Source organism: Ursus maritimus, unplaced genomic scaffold (genome assembly GCF_017311325.1).
Source record: "Ursus maritimus isolate PB19 unplaced genomic scaffold, ASM1731132v1 scaffold_11, whole genome shotgun sequence".
Lineage (NCBI taxonomy): Eukaryota > Metazoa > Chordata > Mammalia > Carnivora > Ursidae > Ursus > Ursus maritimus.
Window position 1 is genome coordinate 30,125,673 of NW_024423453.1, and position 20,692 is coordinate 30,146,364.

The 20,692-nt window shown below is 43.7% G+C and overlaps 1 protein-coding gene across 1 annotated transcript in view; it reads right to left on the minus strand.

Annotated features, from left to right (window-relative positions):
• The window catches only part of SETD7 (SET domain containing 7, histone lysine methyltransferase), a 47,764-nt gene that overhangs the window by 11,522 nt on the left and 15,550 nt on the right, over window positions 1–20,692 (minus strand). Inside the window, exons 3-6 of the mRNA XM_040626325.1 lie at window positions 13,708–13,909; window positions 8,976–9,165; window positions 4,592–4,673; window positions 1,759–1,876 (exon numbers count right to left, since the gene is read on the minus strand). Coding sequence (XP_040482259.1) covers window positions 1,759–1,876; window positions 4,592–4,673; window positions 8,976–9,165; window positions 13,708–13,909 — 592 coding nt within the window. The remainder of the gene's footprint in view (window positions 1–1,758; window positions 1,877–4,591; window positions 4,674–8,975; window positions 9,166–13,707; window positions 13,910–20,692) is intronic.

Here is a 20,692-nt window from a genome sequence, read left to right on the forward strand (position 1 = left end):
TACACGATGCTGGTATGTGATACTTGGTACTATCTACCTTACGTTGTCACTAGCTGTGTTTTTCTTATCTCTCCAACAGCTTTAAAGATTTATTTATTACTTTAGAGAGAGAGCACAGGGGGAGGAGCAGAGGGAGAGGGAGAGAGAGTCTCCAGCAGGCTTCTCACTGAGCACGGAGCCTAAAGCAGGGTTTGACCCCACAACACCAACATCAGGACCTGAGCCAAAATCAAGAGTCCAACAGACTGTGACACCCAGGTGCCCCTCCCCAAGAGAATCCAAACTTCATGAAGGCAAGGAGGGTGCCTCATTCATTTCCAAAGGACAGCATGTGGTGAGTTTCACCAGGAGCCAGATTCTGCTATTTGAAATCCGGCTTGAGCTCTGCTAGTCACTGTATTTGTGACCTCGGACAAATGGCTCACCCACTCTGGGCTTCAGTTTTGTTATCCGTAAAATAGAATAAACAGTATATCAGTAGCCCGAGCCACCTCTCATACGCTGAATTTTCTGGACTGTCAGGATTACGGACGCAGAGGTCTGGCCATCACCAGGGGATACTGTGTGCCGGGCCATGGCTCAGTGTGAACGCCAAGCCATCTTTGTCTGTACGACAGCTCTGAATGGGCAAAAACTTGATTATTTCCCGGCATTCCCCCGTAGCATTGCATAGCCGTAAGTGAAAAGGGGAAGTACATGAATGAGGGTATGAGCAATAAGCCCAAGTCTCCCACGCTGAATGCAAGTGAGCCCAGGCGGAGACTACAAGCTGGGGTCAAGCAGCGGACTTTGTGCCCCTCAGCGGACATGTAAGGAAGTTAATGGTGACTTGAAGAAGCAAAACCAAAAACACCTATGAATTCTGGAAAACATATTGTATTTTAAAGGCAAGAGGTGATGATTCTTTAACTTTTTTTTTTTTTAACTTTTTCAGTTTCTTGGGCAATAGAACCCTTCCTGGCTGGATGTAGGCGACTGTACGACTTTTGCACAAACAGAAGGAGGGGGCCTTCCTTTAAAGCGCCCTGTGCAAGATCATAAATTAATTACTGACAGGATCCAGTTGGATCTCAATTTTTCAGACACTGGGGGTAGTACGGTACAAAGCAGTTGCTGTCTCATCGATGGGCGCCATTCCACTTTCTATAAAGTAGCTGTGAAAGAGACCCCAGAGAGTTCCCCTGTCCCTCTCACCATGTGAGGCTGCAATGAGAAGAGAGCCATTTATGAACCAGGAAGTGGTTTCTGACCAGACACCACATCTGCTGACATGTTGATGTTGGGCGTTCAGCTTCCAGAACTGTGAGAATTAATTTCTGTTGTTTACAGGCCACCCAGTGTATGGTATTTTTTTTAAAAAGATTTTATTTATTTATTTGAGAGAGAGAGAGGGAGACTTAGAGAGGAGAGAGAGAGAACGAGCACGAGCAGAGGAGAAGGGCAAAGGGAGAAGCAGACTCCCCGCTGAGCAGGGAGCCCGATGGGGGGCTCGATCCCAGGACTCTGGGATCATGACCTGAGCCAAACGCAGATGCTTAACCAACTGAGCCACCCAGGCACCCCCAGTGGATGGTATTTTTGCTACAGAAATCCGAACACTGCTATAAGACAATATCCCATCAATTTTACAAAAAAACCCTGTTCGTTTCTTCATATTTCTAGAGAATACTAAGAAAAGGGGCTAACAGGAAGATTAAGAGTGTTGGAAACCAAGCCCTGTAACCAATCAAGCTGATTCTCCACTTCAAGCCCACTCACCTCTTGGTGTGTAATCCGGACTCCATTATAAAAAGACATAACAGTATTAGGTCCCACCGCTACCTTTGAAAATAGTCCTTCTCCAGCACTGGAAATGAGAGAGTCAGCAACATAAACCCTAAGTGGGAAAAAAGGGCCAAACAATGATTCTTTTAGTTTGATATGTCACTCTTTATATCAACCACCAAAATATCAGTATGGCTACTGAATCCAAAGCATTAGTTAGTTCACAGTGATCCACTGAGGAAGGAAGGAAGGGAGGATGAGAAGTTAAACCACAGTGTTTGGCACTGGAAACTGAAGAACTAGTACTCACGAATGTATTAAGAGTGGTGTTTAAAATCTGCTCTCTAACATGGGGATCGTGATATACAGTTGACCCCTGAACAACCTGGGTGTGAACTGTGCAGGTCCATTTATATGTGGATTTTTTACAGTATTGAAAATGTCCTTTCCTCTTCCTTATGACTTTCTCTTTCTTTTTTTTTCAGGTTTTATTTTTAAGTAATCTCTCCACCCAACGTGGGGCTCCAACTCACAACCCTGAGATCAAGAGCTGCACATTCTACTGACTGAGCCAGCCAGGTGCCCCCCTTATGATTTTCTTAATAATATTTTCTTTTATCTAGCTGACTTTATTGTAAGAATACAGTGTATAATACATATTATTAACAAAATATGTGTTAATCAATTCTTTATGTTATTGGTGAGGCTTCCTGTCAACAGTAGGCTCTTAGTAGTTCAGTTTTTGGGGAATCAAAAGTTACATGTGGATTTTCAACTGCATGGGGTAGGAGCAGGGGTTGGTGGCCCAACCTGTGTTGTTCAAGGTTTCACTGTATTCATAAAGCAACTCAATGTTTGATAGGAGGTTTTTTTAAAGTTTATGTTTTTAGTTAATGAGTATTTTCACAGTCTTCCAGGACAAGTAAAACATTTCCAAAGTAATTAAAGCTATACCCAAGTTTGTCAATGCCAAATAGGAGGGAAAGACTGTTTTAATTAAGCCCCAAGATGAACCTGTCACATGAAAGAGTGACAAACAATAAAACATACCCAATAAGCACTTCCCAACAAAAGAGTTTATAACGGGTCTAGTAACTATGGCCCCCGGCCCACACCTGGCAGCTGGGCATTTTTGTAAATAAAGTGTTCTGGAACACAGCCACACCTCTTTATTGCGTATTGTCTATTGCCACTTTGGGGTGACAAAAGCAGACCTGAGCAGTTGCAATAGAGACCCACAAACCCTAAAATAGGGACAACGTGGCTCTTTACAGAAAGAGTTTGCCAATCCCTGGATTTACAGGAAAACAGCACTCATGACTATCGAACTGGATTTAATAAGCGAGTACATGCCCCATCAATAACGATTTCAGTTCTTTGGGCACTGGGATGTCACGGTTCTGGTGGAACCGGTCATCTTTCATCTTTGTTACATGGATCTTATGCTTATTTTGTAGACTAGAGGACCGAATTATTGCTTCCAACTCTTTCCTGCTACCCTGTGGTAGAATTATACGTCCTGCTGCTTGGCCCCGTGACCTTGCGGTGCCTCTCCCGGAGTGGGGAGATGATGTACCCCCGTGCCTGGATCCCTCCGGGCTTGGCTGTGGGATCTACTTTGCTACTTGAACATGGGTAGGGGGACTGCGGGCCAGGTCTCAGGTGGTAAGAGGCTTGGCCTCCTTGAATTCCCACTCCTCTCTGCAGGAAGAAGATGCCCCAGGGGGCTTAGTTGCTCGACATATGAAACAGACCTGAACCGGACTTGCAATCTGGAGTCCAGCTGAGCCAAGTGGCACCGAGGTGAGCCCAGTCAAAAGCGGCTGAGCCCCAGCTAGCCTACAGAACCACGAGTGTAAAATAAAATGCGTGCGTTCATTGCGAGTTCACTGTGAATTTTGAGGGCGTCCTTACACAGCCTCGTCACAACGACAGTAACAAAAAAGACCAAGACATAGGATTATCGTGCTACTGTGTTTTGGGGTTACCAAGAGACCGAACCCTTCCCTTTGTAAATGGACCAGAGCTCTGTATCAAGAAAGAGGCCATTCATTCATTGTGACATTGTGGTGTGAGCTGTGTCAGTTCAACCAGGGAAGAGACTGATTTTTCAGATGGGATCAGAACAGAAAGTGAGTGGAAGCCCTGCTTACAAGGAGTGAGGCAGAGAGAAAAGCGACTGCAGTTGGCTCTCTTCCTCACGCACAGGCAGGTTGCTAGGGGATAAGTCTCGGGCCGAGGACCAGCGAGAGCCCCACCAACCACGGAGAGCTGGAGTTTCGAGAAGATCGAATGGAATGGGACTTGACACTTGGGGAGGGGGCTTATAGAATCAGAAGCTTGTCATTTGTAAGCTGGAAGCTTTTTATGCTTCTTCTAGTCTTTCTTTCACTGCTGTTCTCCCTTCGTGAATCAAGAACACGCCTGGTGTTCCAGCCCCCCCGTCAGCTGGCTGAGTAAAGGAGGCATTCCGGTGCCTGCCCAGGCTGGAGCTGGAAGGAGCATGGAATGCTCCCCTAGAGGCCAGCATGTGGCTGCAGCATCACCTGCACCAGGGGCCCAAGAAAGGGGACATCGAGGCAGGGCACAGCGGGCTCTCTAGATATCGAAGTTTCCTTCTGGAACTGACACATGACCGCTCTGTGCTTTAGGGGTGGAGAAACTCTCTCACAGGCACACAGTCTATATAAGCATAAAAACACTCTTCCTCAGAATATATGAATATTTTCTTCTGCTCAGAGGACTACAAAGGAGGATTAGTTCCCACCATGAGGGTTATTTAACTTCCCATAAACAATGCTGTTCAAACCACAAGGAAAAAAGTTACCTCTCTGATTCATATGGATCTGGAAGAAGAGCACTGGTAGAAATGCAAGATGACGTCGACTTATCAAAGTGGTACACCGAACCTGAAAAGCAAGAGAAAATCTCAATCTAGAGATTACCGAGCTAGGAGAGAGTTTTTAAAGCAGGAGTTAAATAATGAAAAATGTTATTCAAGTTACACCGACTAGAATAAATTCTTCAATATAAATGAATGGTTTTTAGATTTGCTTTTGAGTTTTATTTTTAGGTCTTAATGAAGAGCCATCAGACATATCTCTTGAAATCCCATTTTTGCTTTTGAATTTTCTTTATTCAGATGGTTTACAAAATGCTTGTGTAATTAAAATTTTTTAATCAAGAACTTGCTTTGTCATGAAATTTTGAGATCTCTCTGGTCAGATCGGGTTAGATGATGGTTTTAATTTTTTCTTGTGGTTTTCTTCCTACTAGACACAGGCTGTAAAGTCCAACCAGCCAGCCCTGGCAATTGTCCCCTTCACTAAAAATAAACATTCGCCTCATCAGAATTAAGAACAGAACTGCTTTTGATAAAGCAAAAAGAAAGTCTTCTTATTTCTATTAAGGTGGTTCAGAAGCCAATCAGTAATTTATTCTAGAAACTAAGGTACATAACTGTTCTAGAATTAACATTGGTTCTCCGCAATGGATTAGCCTTCGAGAATCCTCCCAGAGCACAATGAAGATATCCGATGCTCTAATGCCTAATAGTAAAGAAACACATTTTAGAAACAAAGCGCTTACTCCTGCAAAGTAAATTATTTAAGTCACTAAGGCATCATAAATCATCCCATTAAGCAATTCCTCAGCGGTTACCAGGTCCTCCTCCTGGTTTTTGTTTGTTTGGTACAATCACAAAACTCCAATCAGTGTCTCAAACTAAAAGCAATCCATATCAGTCAGTATCTAGCCAGGAAACAGACCATTCGCGTATTTCAAAGAGAGAATTTCACTCAGGGAATTGGTTATATGGAGCACAGAGAAACTGAGAAGCCGAAGGGACAGGTGAGGAGCCCAAAAACTGGCAGGAGCTGGCAGCCATGTAACCCTAAGGCAGAGGGACGAAGGAGCAGGTGGTGTGCCCGGGGCTCTAGAGCCGGGGTACCCGCCCAGGGAAGCTGGAATGCAGGGGGAGATGGAATCGGGAGACAGGCCCCTGATGGAGACGCTGCTGGACACAGAGAGTGCCTTCCTGATGCCTTCCCTCTCCGTGGCCCTGGCCAGTGGCTCCCTGTGGCCAAACCCAGACAGAACCCCACGCACAAGAGCCTAGGAAATGTGGTCTGCTAGGGGGAGAAGCCCCCCCCCCCCGCAATAAAAGCAGGGCGGGAGAAGGACGAGAAATGCATCTGAGAGCAAACTGGTAATGGACCAATGCACAATCCATTAAAGGAACTTAGCTGAAAAAAGAACCCACGCTTTCCAACCAAACTTTTCTGTGAATACATGTTCTATTGTGCAGAAAAGGTCCTCTGAACTTCCCCCTCCCTTCCTTAGACTAAACCTTTCATCACAAATATACCAAGTGCCAGCTCCACGGAAAGCCCCGTGTTGGGGACGGTGCGGATGCCAACAGGAGAAACATCTCCAGCTGCTCTCAAGGGGCTGAGGCCGTCTTGTCCACCACACGCTGCCCTGTCCTGTTTTTCCACCCTGGCCAATGCTCCGGGCAAACGGAGCACACCATTTACTCCTCCTCCTCTCCTCTGTAATTTATACTATGCCCGTTGACCAGAATTCATTCATTCCCTGGCAGATATCAGTTCTAAGAAGTGAGCCAAGCCTTAAGGACGGCACAGGAATTACCAGAGAAAGGAGTTACTCTGGGGAGAGGTGAAGACATGAGGCAAGAAGCAAGTCCAGCCTGAGCCCGACGAGGAATCAGCATGCAGTGATTGGGTAACCAGAGCAGTCTATGGTTCCGGAGGCATAAACAGAAAGGGTGCGAGGGGCAGGTGGGGGGCGTACTTGCCATGAGATACTTGCATTACGTTTTCCTCCTCCTCCCCACACTGGATCAGATGGCTGAGCAGCCCCATCAGACCTGGTCTGCAGCTCACTCCCTGTAACTAAGAGGGGGTGCGGGGTAGGCGAGAAGCGCCCAACACCCGAGACCTGGGTCGTACCCTGCCCCCCCAGTCATCCGAAGCAGCCGTGCTTCCTGGCCCTGTGAAACCCAAACTGCTCAACGTGTCCTCAAATTAACAGGCCTGCCAGAATCTTACCGAGAATCATGTGCCTCCTCCCCACCTTTCTTATGGCCTTAAGTTAAGGTGAAGAAGGTGTTCATTATTTACAACCACGAGTTTTTTTTTTTTTTTTTAAGATTTTATTTACCTATTTGAGAAGACAGAGAGCGTGTAAGAGAGAACATGAGGAGGAGGGGGGAAGGGACAGAGGGAGAAGCAGACTCCCCACTGAGCAGGGAGCCTGATGGGGCTGGATCCCAGGACCCTGGGATCAGGACCTGAGCCTAAAGCTGATGCTTAACTGACTGAGCCACCCAGGCACCCCACAACCAGGAGTTCTAAGAAAAATAACCCTTTGCGAATTATCACCCTCGCTTCCCAAAATCTGTTGCTTACTCACACCAAGAAGAACGTAAAGAGAACAGTAATTTCCCTTATGCTGTTGTTATAGTGGGTGTCAGCATCTGTCTTTGATGATGAAGAAGCAGGTTCCGAAGGGATAAATAACTTGCCCAAGACCACACTAGGGTCAATGTTGAAGCTGAAACTCAAATCAGGTGACTCTCAAGTTCACAGCTCTCGCCACTAAAACATGCTGCCACTTCTGAAGTTTTAAAATGGGCACCGCCCACTGGGATCCTCCCCTGGCCCGGGGCCCCTCACTTCTCAACACGGTGGCACTATCTCTGCTCAGAACATATGCGAAGAGCACAGAGAGTAGACTCTGGAGTGCAGAGATTACTGTTTCACTTAAAAAAAAAACTTTTCATTTTGGAATGATCTTAAATTTACAGGAAAGTTGCAAAGATAGTAGAGAGCACCCCAATACTCCTCACAGTTTCTCCTAACGGTAATGTCTTATGTGACGTGGTATGTTTGTCAAAAATAAGAAACCAACATAGATCTATTACTATTAACTAAACTTCAGACTTTAGTCAGATTTCACCAGTTTTTCCACTAATGCCTTCTTTCCATTCCAGGATCCAACCCAGAATCCCACATTGCATTTAGGCTGCCTCAATTTTTAACTTCAAAAAAACAAAAACTGAGACATTTGAAACAACCAAGTTGGACCTACATGGAAATGCTAGATTTCCTGTTTTTGGACATTCTCATCTGGAGATTCTCCTTCGGATCACAAAATAGCTAAATATTAATTTAGGAATATTAATGAAGAGATTTATTACCTTCTCTACGTTTTTCTCCGTATAACCTAACTTAGATTGGACGCACACGCTTATCTTGCTTTCAAGGAATCAGACCAATTCAAAACAGATTTCTTTTGTTCTGCTGCCCAAAATATAAAATCTTGGGTTTTTTTCCTTGTTTTTTTCCAGACTTTCCACAATAAATAATTTCATACGCAGGAAAAAATGCTTAGGATGCCGTACTGTTGTTTTCTAAGATGGATTCCACTGGGCTCACTCACGTACCCAGCATGTGCCCCGTGAAGACGCTGGGCTCTGAAGGCAGGGGACGCCCACATGCATTTATCTTCCCCAATCAGAGCTCAGGCCGGATCAGCTTTACAAGTGGTACCAACCTGGAGATCCACCTAATTTGATTCTTTAATGTCATTCAACTGTATTTCAGTTTTTTTCTGAGCTCTAACCTTTGGTGATTCATTGAATTACTGCCGTCATTTCTTCACCTCTTCTCCGTATTAGAATTACACAGCTATGCTTTCATCATGTGACTTTTTAGCATCCGCTACTGAAACGCATGCTATCTATTTCCCCATCTCATTGATACTTGGCTTGGTTGTGTAACCTGCTTTGACCAATGAAAAGTGGCTGAAAGTGACACTGTGTCCATTTCAAGCTCAGCTTTCAGACGCACATGGGTGTCTGCTCATGCTCTGGCTTCTTGGGACCCACTTGGGAAAATCTTGACCCAGGTCACCAAAGTCCTTTCAGACTGGGCCCCAGAATTAAGACCTGTAAGGCATAATAAGCAAGAAGCATCAAGTCCAACCATGTCCAGCCCAGCCCAGCCCAGCCCAGCTGGAGGACAGCTCGTCAGCAGCCCTGTATTTGAGGCGTTGACGTGTCTGTTATGCAGCAAGGCTGATTAATACGTGATTAAAGTGGACTACACAAAGAAATTAATTTCTCTCAAATATGCCCTAACAACCTGCTTTGGAATTGGAGCAAGCCATCTGAAGCAGAGCCAACTTACTTCCCGGCATCAGCTCGAAGTGAGGCCTTCCTTCTTCAGTGGACACAAGGGTAGCCAGTTTTCCCTCTATCATCTCTCCATCAATGAATTTTCCATAAAGTGCCGTCCTCTCATCAGGGTACACATAGGCTATTTTCTCTCCAGTCATCTCCCCGTCTTCATTTACTTCTCCCACAAGGCTGCCTCCATCCTGATAGGAGAAGCCAAAAGCCAGAAAATATTATATGTAGTATTTATCCGCATGACACAACGTCAGGGAAGTTTCTTGTGTACTGCCATCGTTGATAGCACGAACATAACCGCTGAAGAACTCAAAGCTCTCATGTGAGTGAGGAAAACATGATGCCTTCCTCTCCACCAGCCCCCTACAAATAAACTGCTAGAAGTTACCCACATAGAAGCATAGAAGCTTGATGTAGGGAGTCAGAGACTGACCCCACTTTATAATCCTGACAAGTTACTGACACTCTATTTTGGTTCGTTATCTAAGAAGCAAATGCACTGTATTTATAATACTAGTTACAAACAAACAGTTAAAGGAAACGTAACTCTGTGTTAAGCTGTGGGCCCATATCCAACGTGCTGAGAAGATCTGCAGCGGGACGGTTTTACCCACTACGCACGCCATCTCACTTCTCCACGTTGGATTTTGGATTTCTGGTCCACTAAGCAAATCTTTAAATAATTTAGTGTACATGAGTAAAGAGAACTGTCTGCATGTTCTAGGAGATAAACAAAAGGACTTCTGGACACTGCCTTTCTGAGAATCCTACACCGTCACTTTCTATGGCATTACACAAGGAAAAGTGAAAAAAAAAATCAACTAAATTCTGTTCTCTTCCCCATCAGCTCTTTCTTCCCACTTGTCTTTATTTACTGCTCCCTTCTGTCTCTTTCCAGGAGAGAAGCCAGCTGTGTTTCCTGCTTAACCGTCACTTGCTTTCATTCCTAAGGGTCATTAAATACTTTAGGGCAGAGGCTCTGATGTAATTCTGTATCCTGGCGAGTGCTAGGGACACGGCAGATGATCCATAAATGCTTTTTGAATTGAACTGGGATTACCAAAAAATAATCTAATAAATAATCAAACAACAATTGAATCTAGGGTGTAAACGATGTTTCCTCCCCCACCCCCCATGCAGAAGGTCTTTGGGTACAACTGAAAATCTGAGACCTTTGTGGGTTCAATATAACAACAGTAATGCCATGACATCTTCTAAAAGCTTGGTTATTTCTCCAACTCAAAGGTTCTAGAAACAGCTAGTCAAAGTGCGTGGTGTAGGATGACTTCTGAGTGATCTCAAATGCTGCTTACTGAGAGACAGCAGGAGTAAATAACATCAGGTTCGTGACTTCTACAGCTCGCCATAGTCTAATTGCTCTTTGCAGGAAAAAGGTTATGAATTTAAAAACGAACCACAGCACTTTCATAGAAAGAAAAATACTTGGCAGCATTTTTAACACATAGAAAGTGCATTAGAGCTATATGATTGCTCTTTCTCCTCCCAGAGTTCTTTTTTTTTTTTTTTTAAGATTTTATTTATTTATTTGACAGAGAGACAGCCAGTGAGAGAGGGAACACAAGCAGGGGGAGTGGGAGGGGAAGAAGCAGGCTCCCAGCAGAGGAGCCTGATGTGGGGCTCCATCCCATAACGCCGGAATCACGCCCTGAGCCGAAGGCAGGCGCTTAAAGACTGCGCTACCCAGGCGCCCCTCTCCCAGAGTTAATTCTTAATAAGCCAGCATAAATGGGGATGATACGTTCTGCAAGATCTGCCTCCGCGCTTTCAGTGGTGATGCCTGAGCTGAAGGGTGTTCGAGCATTGGTGCTTCTAACATGCCGTCACTAATGCAAGCCAACGTCACCACTTATTTGCCCAGTATTCTACCTTTCTAGGCTCTCACGTTTTTTTCCCTTAAGTAGTTTAAACTTTTGGTCAGGGAGGCGGTGACTGTATTTATCTAGTATGATAAAGCAGAGATTCTCCTTTTATTTCCAAAAGGAGGTATACATTTCTTAAAAAGATTATTTATTTATTTATTTATTTATTTATTTATTTAAGAGAGAGAGAGAGAGAGAGAGACAGAGACAGAGACAGTGAGAGAGAGCACAAGCAGGGAAGAGAGGGAGAGGCAGGCTCCCCGCCGAGCAAAAAGCCCGATGCGGGGCTCGATCCCAGGACCCTAGGATCATGACCTAAGCCGAAGGCAGTCGCTTAACCAACTGAGCCACCCAAGTGACATCACTGTTAAAATTTTGAAAGAAATAAGCTGTCCTGACAGTAAGCTTATAAGTACTATAGGGCAAATCATTATTTTCCCTCCTCTCGTTCCTGCTTTGACTCGATCACAAAAACTTCCTTGTCTGCTGTGTCAGGGAGTGTCGGGGAGGAAGCTGCTGCTTTCTCGCCTCTGCTCGGTGGCTCCTCTTCATGGGAGAAGGAATCATTCATTTGATGAGTGAGAAGGAAGGCTCTGACACCCACTGACACCCATCTCTTTACTGGGTGGGGGTTAGCAAGATAAAGCCTGCTGCTCCCCGAGGTCCTGCCACATTTTCACTCACGCTATCCTGGGAGCTGTCGGTGTCTGCAGGCTGCACCTGTTCCCCTCTCCTGTCCTGTCCTCTCCTTGGGGAAGCTCCCACAAGGCAGGCCCTACGTCCCAAGGGAAGACCTGCTTTCTAGAGCTCTGTCTGCAGCTGGTCCAACTGTTTAGTTCAGCGGGGGAAAGAACAGAAGCCCATTTTGACTTTGGGTCCACATCACATCTCCAATCCCCCACTGCCATTATAATAAAACCGGTATCTTGATCTCTGACACCTAGTGACATAGGTGTCTTAGTTGATTCTGAATCCAGAGAGAAGAGGGGTGTGATTAGCCCCCTCAACTGCCAACAGATAACATATATAAAGCAAGCGTTATGCCAAGTTAATTTTGGAAGCTTAGAACTCCCTAGTGCTTCTTTCCTAAGGCAGAGTCTTCTTTTGGTATTTAATAAGACAATCATTAACACCAAGGGCTAAAATGTAGGTGCACCATTTAGCTGTCAAGATCCAACCACATTGAGTGAAGTGGACCCGTTCACCTTGCTGCATCTTGGATCTCCTCTAGAAGTTTTAATTGATCATAGTCACAGGTAAGATGACAGGTAGGAGGAGAATCTGGTAATCCCTAATTTGCCTCCTTCCTATACGCAGCTTCCCGCAGCGAGTTCCACTTTCTCCGACTTCATCATTCACTGTTATGTCGGCAGATCCCCAGTGCCAGGTGGCAAGATACTCAACCGGCCTACTCACGAGGCAGCACAAGTCTCAGTCTTCCTAAGCTGGTAAGTCCCTCCAGCACGTTCCTCCTCCTGCTTGCCTTATGGGCAGTAACCGAAAGGACTTCCGATCTATTGCTGAGCCTACCAAGAAGATATGTAATTGCTTTGGTAATTGTTTGAGAAATGTTTTACAGTATTCTTTCTGTAAGCCCTGTTCCTAGAGTATAACTTGTTTTTAAAGAACGATAATGTGTAAGTAGATTTAGCTGGGGCTACTTTTCGTATTACACATGTAATAGATCATTTGTTTTTATTAACATTTTTTTAATCATAAGAAGATAGGGGTCAGAGTAAGAAAAATTGTCTTGTGTTTGACTTAAGCTCTGGACAAAATAAAATATTACTATTATTATTTTTAGTTATTATTTTTTAAGTAAGCTCTATACCCAACATGGGGCTCAAACTCACGGCCCCAAGATCAAGAGTTGCACGCTCTACTGACTCAATCAGCAAGGTGCCCTGGACAAAATAAAATATTAGACAAAATATTTTCTAAGGTCGATTTTCTAACACATTTTCTGAAAATTCACTAATAACAGATGGGATATTTGAAATGCAAACAATAATTAGAGCATTAATTCCCAATCCAAGGGGTTTTGCCACATCATTTTGCTCTAGTAAACTCCAGAAATATTGGAAAATGTTATCAAATACTCAAAGGCGAGTTCATTTTAACCACCTTAATTTAAGCAACATAAGCCATAAATCACTTATAAAGTAGGGAATAAGGTTGTAAAATCAAGTAATAACAGTGCAGTAGGTCCCAAAAGATGGGAGATTGCTGGATCAGTTCTCCTATATGAGAACCAGAATAAAATTAATAGCAACCATGAAATATTGCACCATCTCTTTCTACATACCAAAAGAATATTTCTATATATATTTTTTAAGATTTTATTTATTTATTTGAGAGAGAGGGAGCACAAGCAGGGGGAGCGGCAGGCAGAGGGAGAGACAGAGGGAGATGCAGACTCCCCGCTGAGCAGGGAGCCTGATGCGGGACTCGATCCCAGGACCCTGAGACCATGACCCGAGCCGAAGGCAGACGCTTAACCGACTGAGCCACCCTGGCGCCCCCAAAAAGAATATTTCTAAAAAGCATATATGTTTGTCTTTATTAGTCTTATAATAAAGCCATTTTGTCCCAATTTGTTTGAATCATGACTATTCGTTCCTTTCCGAAACAACACCGAGGAGGAATGAATAGTAGCTGTGAGGATCACCGATCTGAGGAGAGTGAATAACAGGGAGGGGTACACCTTGGAAGCTTGTGGCTTCAGCTCCTGTGACTCTCAAATTTCACAGCTTTCTAACAGAGAGGATACATTTTACTCTTTATTCCCAGGAGCCAAAGCATTGGCTTAACACGTTACGATCCAGCAAAATGAACAGTCACCAGGCTTACTGGGTAGTATATCCAGCAGACTCCATGCCGAATGTTATCCTTGTACTGCCCCTTGAAGATCAATCTCCCATCCGTGTCATACTCCTGGGCGGGCCCATTCAGCTCTCCGTCTACATACGTGCCCTGGAGAACGCCCCCGTCCTCATACGTGTATACTCCCTGGCCCTGCAGGGCATCGTCCACATAATAGCCCTCCAGGGTGCTGTGAGAGAAGAGAGAACAAAAGGAATAGTCAGACCATGACTCCACTCTCTTAAAAGAAAGGATCACATGCAAGGAACTGCATGCCCAGCTCTGTTTCGATGCTGACCTGTATTCAGGGCATCCCCTGAATTCCCTGCATCGCTAGGAAAAATACTCCCGAGATATGGGTAGGATTGGGGACAGAGGGAGATTTCATTCTTAACTTCCCGGTTCCTATTCATCCTTTTTCGCTGCTAGCAGAAATAGAGAAGAACAAAGACACAGGTGGAAACTGAAACCAAGCGTCTTCTGAATATGTTTTCAAGGCTAAGATGCTGACCAACACTGGACAATAGAAATGGTGGCGTTACCCTCTGCACATATAAACCACTCATGTTTAACTCCCTCAACAGTGGTCCAGACTTTACCGGGTTCTCACGCTCTTTCAGATGGCTTGTATATAGTGGTCTTTAATAATACAACAGTGGTTTAGAATGTAAATATCTACATATTTAAGTCATTAATGTATTATTTATGGGTGACAACCATAATTGATATCCAGTCAAAAGAACCCCTTCCATTTATTTGGATGATATATGAGGATTTACTTAAGTATGTGCATGTGCGCACGTGTGTGTGTGTGTGTGTGTGTGTGTGTGTGTGTGTGATCAGGGCAAAGGGGGCAAGTAAGGAAGACTGCAGGCTGAACCTTGTTAATATCATTAGTAGCCTGATAGTGTTGAGACCCCTCCTCCCACAACAGAAAAAACTCACAGAGGTGCCCTTAATGGTGAATTTACAAGAACCTCCCTGTCTCTCCCTCCTCATAGGACACTTTTGGAATTCCAATATATTTTCAGGATTAGTTTCTCGAAGGCCATTATGCAATGAAACTAACTTTAGCAAAAATTCCCTCTATGTACTACAACTTGGAGTAAGGGAAAGAGCAGCTCAAATAATTTTTTAAATTTAAAATGTAAGATGTTTAGCAACAGTGACAGTTAATTTTAACATCTGCAGATAGCACTCACCCATTAATTCAACTAACAAACATTGACAGGGTGCCTTGTAAGTAGTGAGCATTGCGGGCGGTTTTAGAGAGCACGAGAACACGACAGGAGGGGCTGGCAGGCACACACCGTGTAGTGTGGATGGATGGGATGCCAAGGTGGCCACGGGGACTGAGGTGGCTGCACCTGGCTGTGCCTGGTAAAGTCTGGTCTTGCTTATTGGATGACACAATGATCTACGATTGTTAAATGAAAAGCACAGTCTATATAACCATAGCCTCTGATCACACTGTAATTACACTACGGGTAGGCTCCCAAGGAGATAAATAGCTCTCTTTCAGTTTTGTTTGTACTACCAATGATAAAGAGGCTGAGTAAATTCTGAAGAGAATAAACTGCACTTTAGCATAGCTCTTGCATAAATAATCAAAATTCTGTATCAGTGAGGTTGGAATTAATGAGATTCGACTGTCATTAGACTCCCCCAATGGCCAAAAAAAAACCCCACCAAACCCCCCCCCCCCACAACCTTGGGGAAGGGTAGCTAATCAACTGACCTAATGATATAACAGCGCAAAATAACTACTTCCTCAGCTCTCTTCCCATTTAGGACGGCCAGATAAGATACAGGAGGCTCAGCTAGGTTTGAATTTCAGATAATCAAAAGACAATTTTTTAGCATAAATAGTTCCCTAATATTGAGTGGAACACACGCTTATCCCAAAATATTTTTTGTTGCTTATCTGAAATGCCATGTTAAGTGAGTGCCCTGGATTCCTATTTGCTCACCTGACAACCCTATTGACTAAGTTCTCAGGAGCATCCAAAACATTCCTGTGTATGTTTGAGCAGAATTCTCCCCTGACACACTAGTCTGCCAATATTTCTCAGGTTATGATCAAATCTACAAGGCATGGGTCTTGCAAACCACTAGACAGCACTATGGACTTGCACATACTCTCCCCTAAGTAGCTTGTCCCATCGTCCCTTACAATGGAGCTCATCCTTATTAGTCTCATAACGCTAAGAACCAATCGCTATGTCCCTCTTAGGCCAAATGACAAGGATGCACAAATGCAAACTCTTAAAGCACTGAGAACAAAACTGACTGCATTCTTCCTCGGCACCTGCTTGAGGAAACAGCTTAGCGCTCTCAGCAAATCTATATGAGAGCTTGGATGAAATCTGATGACCAAACGGACATGTTATCCCACGAACTGGGGCCTCCAGGGCAAGAAAAAAGATAAGGCTTTGACATCCTCTGTCACCAAGGAAATAAAAGCTTTTTTTAAATGATTTTTTATTATATTATGTTAGTCACCATACAGTACATCCCCGGTTTCCGATGTAAAGTTCGATGATTCATTAGTTGCGTATAACACCCAGTGCACCATGCAATACGTGCCCTCCTTACTACCCATCACCAGTCTATCCCATTCCCCCACCCCCCTCCCCTCTGAAGCCCTCAGTTTGTTTCTCAGAGTCCATAGTCTCTCATGCTTCATTCCCCCTTCTGATTACCCCCCTTTCTTTATCCCTTTCTTCCCCTACCGATCATCCTAGCTCTTATGTTCCATAGATGAGAGAAATCATATATTTGTCTTTCTCTGCTTGACTTATTTCACTTAGCATTATCTCCTCCAGTGCCGTCCATGTTGCAGCAAATGTTGAGAATTCGTTCTTTCTGATAGCTGAGTAATATTCCATTGTATATATGGACCACAACTTCTTAATCCAGTCACCTGTTGAAGGGCATCTCGGCTCCTTCCACGATTTAGCTATTGTGGACAATGCTGCTATGAACATTGGGGTGCATATGGCTTTTGAGTCTGGGGTCAAAGGTCCTGCCGTTTTTTCTAAGTTTTTCTTCCAGAGGATGCAGGCAAACCACGGCCCGCTGCCTGTTTCTGTAAAGGCAGTTCGCAGCCCCGCACACTCCTTCCCCGCGTCCTCTGTGGCTGCCTTCGTTATCGCAACAGCGGAGTTGCAGAGTTGCGCCAGGGACTGTAGGTGGCCCAAAGAGCCTACAGTATTTACCATCTCACCCTATACAGAAGTTCTCGGATTCCTGTTCTGGAGTCTCCGGCTCACATTAGTGTATTCACCGGCCCCAAGCATACACGCCTCTCTGTATCTTAGCTCCCAAACTGTGGGATCCTTGCTTCTGCCTTTAAAACATGTAACCAAACATTTTAAATCCCTGAGGACGCATTCAGGAAAAAAGTTGTGGGTCACGTTTTCTTTCTTTTTTTTTTTTTTCATTCAAAACAAAAATAACCTTGGGATATTAATGAATATTCTCAAGCCTCTGGCATTTTTCCATTCAAAAAAGAAATATGCTGAGAAAATGGCACTGTTTTGTAGCCACGAAATTGTGAACATCAGAGAATATTGGAGAAGTAGGTCCATCCACGTAGCTTTCTCATCCTTCTGCTGAAATGGATGGAGAGTTGCACCGTGGAGGAAGCCTGCTCATACGGGCTTAACCCGTCCTGCGCGGGGAGCCCGACTTCCCCGAGTCTACCCTGATTTCTGCAACCAGGCCACGTTCCTCACGGGCGCCTCGTCATGAACCGTCACAGGACTCTCCATGTCTTTACGGATGGTCGGCTTCTGTGTCCTGTTTCTCTAACCAGACTGTAAGCCCTCCGTGGGAACAGATTGGGCATTATCCCTCCACGCATCCCTCTGCTCACACAGGAACACAGCCTATCTTCAAGAGGTACTTCCTCAATGAGAGAGTGGACATGGAAACTGGGCTAATTTTGCTGTGAGAAGAGACAATTGAGAGGGAACATAACGGTGTGACGCAAGTGCAGGGCGTACTTTTTCTATGCGGTATATGTGCTTACAGTCTGCTCCTCAGGAAAGTCTCTTAAACTCTCCCTGCTTCATTTCTTCATTTGTAAACTGCAGCTACTAACAGGGTTATAAGGATTAAATGGGTTAATATATGTCAAGTGCTTAGAAGATGATCTGGGACATAGTGATTGCTCAAATAAGTCGCAGCTAGTATTATTAAGCATGCACACTCATGGGTATGATGGTGAGCTTTCTACAGAGAAACTCGGCTTAAAACAGCATCAGGGAAATAGTTATGAGATACTAGAATAGTTAAAGAAATTTACCCAAACTGCTTTAAATCTACTTTTTAAAAAAAGAAAAAAAACAAACAAACAAGAGAGATTCTTCTGTCTGGAATAATTTATGAATGACCCACTGCATGGCAGAAGGATGGAATCAATGCTTCTTTAAGTGAAAAAAGTAACATGTATTCATTGTAAAACAAACAAAAACCAAATCAAGTACTACAATGATAGAGAAAGTAGAAATTCCCACTCCTTTCGCTCAATTTGGCATATACCACGTAGGACATTTTCCCCCATTTATATGTCATGCACTTTCCCACCTTTGTTGTTTCTGTTTTAATAAAAATGGGATCATACTATATACAGTGTTCTTGACTGGTATTTCCTGAAGTTATTTTTCGACATCTTGGCAGATTCTTTAGTATGTTAAGAAACTTCAAAAACGGTCTTTCGACTGTTAGATTTTTCTGGCACCAGCATCTGAATCAAGTACCCAGAAAATGTGGAGAAAATGAAAACATCAACTTTAATTAAATTTCTTCCTGTACATATACACACAGACCATTGTTACCTGATTTATCAAAGCTCTTGTACCTACATTTCCAGTAATAAATTAAATTAGGAAATCTAACTTAAAAAAAAAATGGGGAATTTTTATAATTATTTACCTAGACGGTCACATCTGCATTTTACTCAGGTATTGTTATATTATCACTTTAAAATTCTCTTTACTATCTGAATACACAGAAGTGCTCTTAGGAGATGTGACCGCTTTGGGTTTTCCTTGGTATTCTGGGGTCCAGATGTTTCAGGCTTTCCACCTCGAGAGGCATAAACTCTGTTCCCTTCCCCCACTGTGTTCCCTTCCTTTCGTCAGCTGTGGTAATACAAGAACCGCGAGGGAACTTTAAATGAATCGTAATTCTACTTTATTTTTATTTTTATTTTAAAGATTTTATTTATTTATTCGACAGAGATAGAGACAGTCAGCGAGAGAGGGAATACAAGCAGGGGGAGTGGGAGAGGAAGAAACAGGCTCCCAGCGGAGGAGCCTGATGTGGGGCTCGATCCCATAACGCCGGGATCACGCCCTGAGCCGAAGGCAGACGCTTAACCGCTGTGCCACCCAGGCGCCCCCGTAATTCTACTTTAAATTCCCACTTCTAACCAAATTAAATTGTGACTCTTAGTATTAAAACATTGTTTGAGCAATTATTTTATGTGACAATATATATTATCTTTTTTAAAAAATTGAGATGCAATTGACATGTAGTATTATATTATACATTATCTCTTAAAATACTGAACACTAAGTAAAGGTAAAGAAGAACATCCCCCATGAACCCAAAACATCTGCTCAGGCGCTATCTGAGAGAAACTTCAACTTCTTACAGGGTGGGAGAAGCACGAGGAGTGGAGCACTACCCTGCCTCCCGTGTGACAGAGTGTGCTGTCTATCTTTAAATTTTTTTTTATTCTTTAGTAGAAGATCTGTGAGTCTGCAGGATCTGATCATTATAAAGGTTCAAGATGACAGTAAAATTTTTGAAGAGCAATTAGTGAAATTTAGTTTTGCTCTCTAAAAATAAATCCTAAGGGGCGCCTGGGTGTCTCAGCTGGTCAAGCGTCTGACTCTTGATTTTGGCTCAGGTCATGATCTCAGGGCTGTGACACTGAGCCCCTTGTCGGGCTCTGTGCTCAGCGGGAAGTCTGCTTGGGAATTTCTCTCCCTCTCCCTCTGCCTCTCTGTCCCTGTCTAAAAAAATAAATAATCCTAAGAAAACTCTGCTGGCCATTGTTATCAACGAATAATAGTAACAGCAATAGTGAGAAATAATAATGATAGTCTATCCTTGATCTTGAGGGCATTATGCTAAGTGAAATAAATCAGACAAAGACAAATATTGTATGTCTTCACTTATATGTGGAATCTAAAAAAGCCAAACTCATAGGAACAGAGTAGAATGGGGGTGGCCGGGGCTGGGGGCTGGGGGCAATGGGAAGCTGTTCATCAGAGGAGACAAACTTCAAGCTGTAAGAGGAATAAGTTCTGAGGATCTAATGTACAGCATGGTGACTATAATTAACAATATTGTATTATGTACTTCAAAGTTGTTAAGAGAGTAGATCTTAAGTATTATCACCATTTTAAAAAAGGTCATTATATTAGAGGATGGAGGGGTTAACTAACCTTATTGTGGTAATCATTTCACTTTATAAACGTATCGAATCATCATGTTGTATACCTTACACTTACATATATCATATATTGATAATATCTCAATGAAGCTGGAAAAAAATGTAGACCCAGAGTAACAGGAAACAAATCCATGTTTTCCCGTACGTGCCTTCTAGGTACCCTCCACTCTGCAAGGTCTTGACAGGTTTTCTCATTCAATCTTCACAATAACTTGGAGAAGTCGGTATAATCATCCCCAGTTTATAAATGAGGAAACAAGTTCACAGATCGGAGCTCTCCCGAGCTGATTCTTCAAGTGAACTTTCCATCAACCTGCCAACCTCCTACCAAAGTTGTTCAAGCCCCTACAAGAAAGTAAATAAATTCACCCCAGCACTCTTTTGAACTTTTCGCAAATTATAGCTCGTGAGTGACTTCAAGTAAACTCCAAGCGAGCAAGCAAGGCAGTCAGGGGCAGAGCTCCTTCCTCGCTCCTTGTTACAGGAGGGTGATAGATGCAGTGA